Source organism: Xyrauchen texanus, chromosome 15 (genome assembly GCF_025860055.1).
Source record: "Xyrauchen texanus isolate HMW12.3.18 chromosome 15, RBS_HiC_50CHRs, whole genome shotgun sequence".
Lineage (NCBI taxonomy): Eukaryota > Metazoa > Chordata > Actinopteri > Cypriniformes > Catostomidae > Xyrauchen > Xyrauchen texanus.
Window position 1 is genome coordinate 2,321,165 of NC_068290.1, and position 10,000 is coordinate 2,331,164.

Sequence of the window (10,000 nt, forward strand, 5' to 3'; positions counted from 1 at the left end):
TACACACAAACACACACACATATACACACACACACACACACACATACACAGAAACACACAAATATACACAAACACACACACATATACACACACACATACATAAACACACACACACACACACTCACACATAAACGCAAACACACACACATATACACACAAACACACACACATATACACACAAACACACACACATATACACACACACACACACACACATACACAGAAACACACAAATATACACAAACACACACACATATACACACACACATACATAAACACACACACACACACACACACATAAACGCAAACACACACACATATACACACAAACACACACACATATACACACAAACACACACACATATACATACACACATATACACACACACACAAACGCACATATACATACACACATACACACGCACATATACATACACACACACACACACACACACACACACACACACACACACACACACACACACACACACACACACAATTTAGGAATTTCCTCCTAAATCTCACTGCAGTTTGACCTCCTGGTGAAACACATTTGCTCATTGTATTTTACTAATGGAGATCTTTCCAACGATATAAAACACACACGACTGTCTCATCTTCTGTGTGATTTTACCAGCTCTTGTTGTGATTGCTAATGTGCAAATGATGAGAATGAAACAGTATTTGTCAGTAAATTAAAAAGAATTATTTAAGAATGGATAGGATCAGAAATGTGCATTGTAAAGTCCAGATACTAAGCTTTAAAATGACACAAGTTTTGTTCATAATTACTAAAAAAGAAGTTGATAAAAAGATCTAGTGCAGTATATTGTGCTCATTTCTCCGTGTGTGTCTGTATTGTTATAAGTGTGTCCTTCAGTGCTTGTGTGTGCCTGCGAGTTTGCCACGACTGCATTGTCTCAGAATAACTCACATGTCCTTGGTGTCAGGCTGCGACACAGTTGCCTTTTCCCTTCAGTAATCGCCATATGATCTCCATAAATAATTACGCATATTATACTGACATAATCCTAAACATCTGACATCACACGTCTTAGCAATGAAATCATTGTGTTGCTTAAAGCAGCAGTTCAACTAAACTTCAAAACTCTGTCATGATTACTCAACCCGAATGTCTTCATTTGTTTATATAGCTGCTTTCTAAAAGGACACCAGATTGATTGAGTGTCAAAGACATTCAGTGATTAATATCTGTAATTCGGCTGATCATTAACACTTGTTTCCTAAAGCCGTGAGGCATGCGAATGGAGTGGCTTCCAGTGGCGTGCATGTGGCGCAGGGGAATCTGCATGGCATGCGTTGAGGGTCAGTGTGGATCTACCTGGATTTGAACTTCTTCTTCTGGATCTGGGAGGACATCTCCATGCTGTGAGACATCTGGTCCTTCTGTTCCTCCTGGCAACGGTATGCTACTATTTTAGTTGCCATGGCGAAGCTCTCACAGTCACCTGCATTGGAGCAGAACGCCATAAAGCTGTCAGAGAAACCGAAGCACTCTCCTCTTTCTACATGTGCCTTCCTGCCCTTAATAGGATAAATCTCATGATACCTATTAAGAACAGATACAGGTCATATTTCACCCCAAATATCAAAAGAGCAATAAATAAATCGTCTGGACTCATTATACAGAAGTAATGAGAATTTAGTTGGAAAATGTGCATGACGTCAAAATTGCCCCAATTTACTTTCTCAATACAGACTTATGGTCTTATTGTGCATGATGTAGCATGTATATATTATATGTATATGATGTAAGATTTGCCCCTGGGGGGTAAAACGGGCCCAAATATGCCCCATAGGCATACTATGGCAAGGGTCTCGCCCGTGAAAGCAATTGTTTTGTCCCTACTATGACAAGACACTATTCTGTGGGATCATATCTCCCAATCAAAATGTAGTAGAGACACGGGGGTGGGCTCATTACACTCGGGTTACCAATCAGTCTTTAAGTATCACCTTGGAAATGAAGTTGCCACGCCCTAGCAACCATTTACAGAACCCTAGCAACCAATCACTAAGATGTGTATCTCAGGATCAGAATGTCGTAGAGATTTCCGGGTTGATTTTGGGCTCATTTCACTCGGGCTACCAATCAGTCTTTAAGTATCACCTTGGAAAGGAAGTTTCCACGCCCTAGCAACCATTTACAGAACCCTAGCAACCAATCACTAAGATGTGTATCTCAGGATCAGAATGTCGTAGAGATTTCCGGGTTGATTTTGGGCTCATTTCACTCAGGCTACCAATCAGTCTTTAAGTATCACCTTGGAAATGAAGTTGCTACACCCTAGCAACCATTTACAGAACCCTAGCAACAGCCCCAATACACTCCCATCTTCAAAACAGAATATCATCGAAACATGGGGATTGGCTCTTTTGAGTCAGGATAGTAAGCAACCAATAAGAATCAAGCTGTTCACTGGCTAACCATGCCCTAGCAACCATTTAGAGCACCCTAGCAACCAGCTTTATTGATTTGAATTACAGTAAGGTATCTTCGGATCAGAATGTCCTAGAGACATGAGAGTTGGTTTGTTTTATTTGGGTGAGTAATCAGTCTTCAAGTATCATCATGGGAACTAATTAGCCATGCCCTAGAAACCATTTAAAGCACCCTAGCAACCAAACACCATTGACATCCATGCAAAATCACTAAGATGTGTATCTCAGGATCAGAATGTCGTAGAGATTTCCGGGTTGACTTATTTCACTCAGGATGGAAAGTAGCCTTGATAAGTATCACCCTGGTAACTGCCTAGCAACCAGACGGGTTTACTCTAGCAACCAAGTAACAAATCGCATATCTCTGCACCAGAAAGTCATAGTTGACTTATTTCACTCAGGATGGAAAGCAGCCTTGATAAGTATCACCCTGGTAACCACCTATCTAATGAATCTAAACATCGAAGTAAATCCACTACAGAATGACTTCAAAAAAAGAAAATCCATCATTTTGGAGTGTCCCAATCAGAGTCCAGACCTTAACCCAATAGAGATGCTGTGGAATGACCTCAAGAGAGCCGTTCACACCAGATATCCTGAGAATATGTCTGAACTGAAGCAGTTCTGTAAGGAAGAATTATCCAGAAATCCTTCGGAGCGTTGTGCAGGTCTAATCCGCCTCTACCAGAAACACTTGATAGAGGTTATTGCTGCCAAAGGAGGATCTACCAGCTATTAAATCAAAGGGTTCACTTACTTTTTCCATAGCACTGTGAATGTTTAATAAAGATATGAAAGATTATACATTTTTGTGTGTTGTTATCTTAAGCACATTGTGTTTGTCTATACGTGTGACTTTAATGAAGATGAGATCACAAGGGTTCACATAATTTTTCTTGCCACTGTATAAGGTACATAAAGTACAATAATAATTGTGAGTTCTTCTTAGGCTTAAAAATCCATCAAATTAAGATTTTAAGTATTACTAACTCAAATGTACAGAACTGAGGTTGTGGGGAACACCCATAAGGGTTGCACTTTAATAATTCAAGCATGTTTGTTTGGTCAAAAGGAACTTAATGGGAGATTTAATTAGTTGTTATTAAGAATTCATAGAGATTTCATCTCTTTTTAGTATTATTGATGTTGTTTTAATGTAATTAGTTTTGTGTGAAGTCATTAGGGTGATTAGTGTTGCTTTAGTGAAGTTGGATCCGGTTCAATCCATGTCATTTTTCCATGCACATGTGAATGTGTGTAGCTGAAGTGCAGCTTTATCTGCACTTTTTAGGGAAATCAATTGTTTAATAAGTGACCTCTTTTTTTCTTTTGAGCCCCAATTCTCCCCAATTCTGGAATGCCCAAGTCACACTACTTGGTAGGTCCTCGTGGTGGCGCTGTTACTCGCCTCAATCGGGGTGGTAGAGCACAAGTCTCAGTTCTGAGCATCTGAGACCGTCAATCCGCGCATCTGATCACGTGACTCGTTGTGCATGACACCGCGGAGACTCACAGCATGTGGAGGCTCATGCTACTCTCCACGATCCACGTGCAACTCACCACACGCCCCATTGAGAGCGAGAACCACTAATCACCACCACGAGGAGGTTACCCCATGTGACTCTACCCTCCCTAGCAACCGGGCCAATTTGGTTGCTTAGGAGACCTGATTGGAGTCACTCAGCACGCCCTGGATTCAAACTCACGACTCCAGGTGTGATAGTCACCTTCAATACTTGCTGAGCTACCCAGAATCGTGACATACCTTTTTTAGTAAATGAATAAACTGATATATTTGTGTATAGCTAACAAAGGTTTTCTAGTTATGCTTGTAAATCCAACACATCATTTATTTTCCCTCCACAGAGGAAAGGAGGGACATTCATTGGGCCGGAATCCTGTTAAAAGTCCCTTTGTGAGCTATTGTGAGAAAAATAATTCATTAGTTCTGAGGCCTCAGCGGCTCCCGCAGTCATCAATCACCTGCACTGGTACACGCACCCCTCGCGAAGCCTAACAGAATCAGGTCGCTTTTGAAGGATGGGTTCATTTACCCGAAAGTTGCAACAAACACCCACGTTACCCTCATAGACGGAGAGATGTTTTTCCCCTCAGGTTTCACCGGATTAATTCTGAAGCACAAGCTTTCTGAACGACAGCAGCTTCCGCTCCCAGTCGTTCCCACTCAAACCGAAATCTAGCGCCATGAGAACGAGTTTTTTGAACACTCGGTCCATAAGGTCAGATCGCAGCATATTAGAACTGACCTGTCATCAATTGAACTGTGTCCCCGTCAACCCTCCAGAGACACAGTTTGCATATAGCGCAGTGTCTCACACAATGACAATACACGGCATGAGGTCACAAGAGAGGATGGAATAATGGCTTCGAGAGAAATAACTCCCTATAACAGCTGATCTGAGGTGCAATACAGTAAAATAGCTCAACAAAACTGTAAAAGTTAATGGAACACATGGCTAGGCAAAATGGGATAGGAATGAGAGGTGCACAAAGTGCAGTCCCCCAGCTAAATATTTTTGGTTCCAAGAATGTTTCCGAGAATGTACCAAAATGTTCGCAGAAGGGGAATTCTAACGTTTTTATTTTAGTTTTTTTTTACATTTCTTACAGGTTTGGTGAACGTTCCCCACACGTTATCCCTAATGAAAAATTATGAAAAATGTGAATAAAATATATAAAACCTAAAAATAACCATTAGAAAACGTTCTTTATATGTTCTTATTAGGTTGTCACACAAACACCTCCTTGCAGCCTTTTGGGAATGTTAGTTTATGGTTATACAACTAAAACCTAAAGAGAACATTCCCAATAGGTCTGGAAAACGTTCCTTTAACGTTATACCTTATGAAAAATAATGAAAAACATAAAACCTAAAAATAACCATTAGAAAACGTTCTTTATATGTTCTTATTAGGTTGTCACACAAAAAACTCCTTGCAACATTTTGGGAATGTTAGTTTATGGACATACAACTAAAACCGAAAGAGAGCGTTCCCTATAGGTTTGGAGAACGTTCCTTAAACATTATACCCAATGAAAAACATATAAAACCTAAAAATAACCATTAGAAAACGTTCTTTATATGTTCTTATTAGGTTGTCAGACAAAAACTCTGCAACATTTTGGGAATGTTAGCTTATGATTATACAATTAAAACCTAAAGAGAACGTTCCTTATAGGTTTCGAAAACGTTCCTTTAACATAATACCTTATGAAAAATAATGAAAAACATAAAACCTAAAAATAACCATTAGAAAACATTCTTTATATGTTCTTATTAGGTTGTCACACAAACACCTCCTTGCAGCGTTTTGGGAATGTTAGTTTATGGATATACAACTAAAACCTAAAGACAACGTTCCCTATAGATTTGGAAAACGTTCCTTTAACGTTATACCCAATGAAAAATTATGAAAAACATATAAAACCTAAAAATAACCATTAGAAAACGTTCTTTATATGTTCTTATTAGGTTGTCACACAAAAAACTCCTTACAACATTTTGGGAATGTTAGTTTATGGATATAAAACTAAAACCTAAAGAGAACATTCCCAATAGGTTTGGAAAACGTTTCTTAAACGTTGTACCTTATGAAAAATAATCAAAAACATAAAAGCTAAAAGTAACCATTAGAAAACGTTCTTTATATGTTCTTATTAGGTTGTCACACAAAAAACTCTGCAACATTTTGAGAATGTTAGTTTATGATTATACAATTAAAACCTAAAGAGAACGTTCCCTATAGGTTTGGAGAATGTTCCCCATACGTTCTCAGAAATGAAAACTAATACAAATGTGAATAAAAAATAAAAACCAAAAATAACCATTAGAAAATGTTCTTTAAATGTTCTTATTAGGTTGTCACACAAACACCTCCTTGCAATGTTCTGGGATTGTTAGTTTATGGTTATAAATAAAACCTAAAAATAACTGTTAAAGAACATTGTGAATAAGTTCTAATTTGGTTGTCAGACAAAAAACTCTCTGGATCATTCTGGGAATGTTAGTTTATGGTTATAAAAATAAAACCTAATGAGAACGTTCCTAGAATGTTAAGAATTGGTCCCCCCCAAAATAACCAAACGGGAGAATTGCAAACGGATTTATTCAAGGAAGTTCAAAATCCACTCACGTTCCTCAGGCCTTGAAGATGATCAGCAGTGTGATCCGTCTCAGTCTTTCACTCTCTTCCTTTTGGACCGTCACGTGTCTCCTTAACTCTCCTTATCGTCTCCTCTTGCTTAGATTCCTTCAGCTTCTCCTCAGCTCTTCTGATCGCTCTCTCTCTGGGGTGAAGATGACCTCCAGCAGAAGAGCCCACACAATACTCCCTCCTACTCCAGCTGGTAAATATAGACCGACAGCAAGACCAATGCCACACTCTCAGATCAATTCAAAGCATCCAGATAAACTTCCATTGAGATCAGACAGAGAGAAGACCAGCAATGACACAATGGACCAGTGCGCTCTGGGAAAAGAGATCTATGGAAATAATGCAACCAGGAATTTCCAAGATATGTGTAGATTTAAAACACACAGATCACCATTAAACCCTTTGAAGAACAATCCAGAAGAGATTATGGGATTAGATGTTGACTCTTGCATTTGTCATCTTAATATTGAACAATGCATTTCCTGAAAATCCATAACAGAGTCATTTTTCAAATAATCACAACAGGAGATTTTTATACTTTCAATGGTTTCTCCCACACATTGTGATTGAATGTAGAACAAATGGAGATCTTTGCACTCACAATGCATCAAACAGGATTTTCAACCATAATAAAATGCATTGTGGGAAGTCATTTTACGTATGCATTGAGAATTGATTGGATCATAAACGTGGCTGTTACCAGCCCATAAACCAGAATGGAGTGGAATGGAGAGAATGTCATCTTACCATACAAGCCATCATGATGTCATCTTACCATACCAGCCATTATGATGTCATCTTACCATACAAGCCATTATGATGTCATCTTACCATACAAGCCATCATGATGACATCTTACATACAAGCCATCATGATGTCATCTTACCATACCAGCCATTATGATGTCATCTTACCATACAAGCCATTATGATGTCATCTTACCATACAAGCCATCATGATGTCATCTTACCATACAAGCTATTATGATGTCATCTTACCATACAAGCCATTATGATGTCATCTTACCATACAAGCCATTATGATGTCATCTTACCATACAAGCTATTAAGATGACATCTTACCATACAAGCCATTATGATGTCATCTTACCATACAAGCTATTATGATGTCATCTTACCATACAAGCCATTATGATGACATCTTACCATACAAACCATTATGATGTCATCTTACCATACAAGCCATCATGATGACATCTTACATACAAGCCATCATGATGTCATCTTACCATACAAGCCATTATGATGACATCTTACCATAGAAGCCATCATGATGTCATCTTACCATACCAGCCATTATGATGTCATCTTACCATACAAGCCATTATGATGTCATCTTACCATACCAGCCATTATGATGTCATCTTACCATACAAGCCATTATGATGTCATCTTACCATACCAGCCATTATGATGACATCTTACCATACAAGCCATCATGATGTCATCTTACCATACCAGCCATTATGATGTCATCTTACCATACAAGCCATTATGATGTCATCTTACCATACAAGCCATCATGATGACATCTTACATACAAGCCATCATGATGTCATCTTACCATACCAGCCATTATGATGTCATCTTACCATACAAGCCATTATGATGTCATCTTACCATACAAGCCATCATGATGACATCTTACATACAAGCCATCATGATGTCATCTTACCATACAAGCCATTATGATGTCATCTTACCATACAAGCTATTAAGATGACATCTTACCATACAAGCCATTATGATGTCATCTTACCATACAAGCTATTATGATGTCATCTTACCATACAAGCCATTATGATGACATCTTACCATACAAGCCATTATGATGTCATCTTACCATACCAGCCATTATGATGTCATCTTACCATACAAGCTATTATGATGACATCTTACCATACAAGCCATTATGATGTAATCTTACCATACAAGCCATTATGATGTCATCTTACTATCGATGTTAGTTCACGTTAACTAATGTTAATGAACACATCCCTATTGTAAAGCATTACATCAGTGTTTTTGAACAAATCTTTTACGTGAACGAATTGTTCTTGTTCTTTCCATTTCTCATACACTGAAATCTCTTCTGCACAGTGGCCAAAGCCACACGATTAAAGACACAATGTGCAATAAACAGAAACATTTATTGTTAATAAATGCCGAAAGGAAACAATTATTAGGCTGTTTACATTTGCCATGTAACATAGCAACCTGGTGCATTAAAAAGCAGATTGCACACAAGTGTGTTTAATGTCATTAAGCTTTGATTGTGGCTCACTCTTAACTCTCAGTGACTCAGGTAGTGTGTTTGGGTGCGGTGCATGCAGGCCTGCAGTTGTTGTGTGGGAGGTTATTTATAAGCATTTATTGTCCACACCTGCTGCTGAAATACCACAGTAAACAATGCAGTAAGGAGGTGCTGCCCACTTCTCCAGTATCATCTGTGACATTGAGACTAAGAATAACCAAACTACACAAACTGAACAACAGCAGGATCGCTTTGTGCATTCTTATTGTGACAAATGTAACAGTACTCTTCCCACAAGCCTATACAGGGAAGAAACATGCGCTTGAATCCATCCCTGTCGAGAGAGACATTATTAGAATGCAGTCACTGACCGAATCTGACCTCCAGTCAGTGTTTCACACAATCAAACTGATATTTTACTCACCCTCATATCATTCCAAACCTGAACTTTATGCTGTTAATCAACTACCCTTATCTTTTGATTGCCATACAATTTTTTGTATGTCTGTCTCTTTAGGATAAGTTGCTTGATGTTCAATTTGTCTCGAATTTGCAATAGAAACAACATGCTTTTAAACACACACCATGTTCGAGATCACTGCTGACATGCACTAATAATACTTTATTAATACTAAAATGACCTTTGGTTTGGCACTATGTTTATAGGCAGATTTATTTCTGCCCCAATGGGTCTCAATGAGGGCTCGTTGCAGTACCATATCTGACCACAGGTTTCCTTTGAAAAAACAGAGGGGCGCTGTGGAGTTCAGGAGGGCAGCAGACTGAATATCTGTATCAAACACTGTATAATGAAGCTTTCAACTACTTTATGACTTAAAAATAGGATCAAAACTTCTACTAGGCCTGCTTATAAATACGCACGTCAGCATTTTGAACACATTTACGGGCAAACAAATGACATCATTGGTAGTTAATAGTATGAATCTATGTTTACTGTGTATTAATATTTAGGCGGGGTTCCGCCCTACCTGCCCAAATAGACGAGCCATGCCTGATTGGAGAGATTGTAGGTGCCTCACTGTAACCAAGATTTTTGCTATTTTTATTTTTTTTTTTAAAGAAAAGGA

General features: G+C 38.5%; 2 protein-coding genes across 2 annotated transcripts in view; one reads left to right on the plus strand and one right to left on the minus strand.

Annotated features, from left to right (window-relative positions):
* The window catches only part of myom3 (myomesin 3), a 109,897-nt gene extending 103,134 nt beyond the window's left edge, over positions 1 to 6,763 (minus strand). Inside the window, 2 exon segments of the mRNA XM_052143694.1 lie at positions 1,343 to 1,469; positions 6,618 to 6,763. Coding sequence (XP_051999654.1) covers positions 1,343 to 1,449 — 107 coding nt within the window. The 5' untranslated portion in view covers positions 1,450 to 1,469; positions 6,618 to 6,763.
* The window catches only part of LOC127655754 (mRNA export factor GLE1-like), a 160,084-nt gene that overhangs the window by 2,877 nt on the left and 147,207 nt on the right, over positions 1 to 10,000 (plus strand). The gene's annotated exons all lie outside the window — the stretch shown is intronic.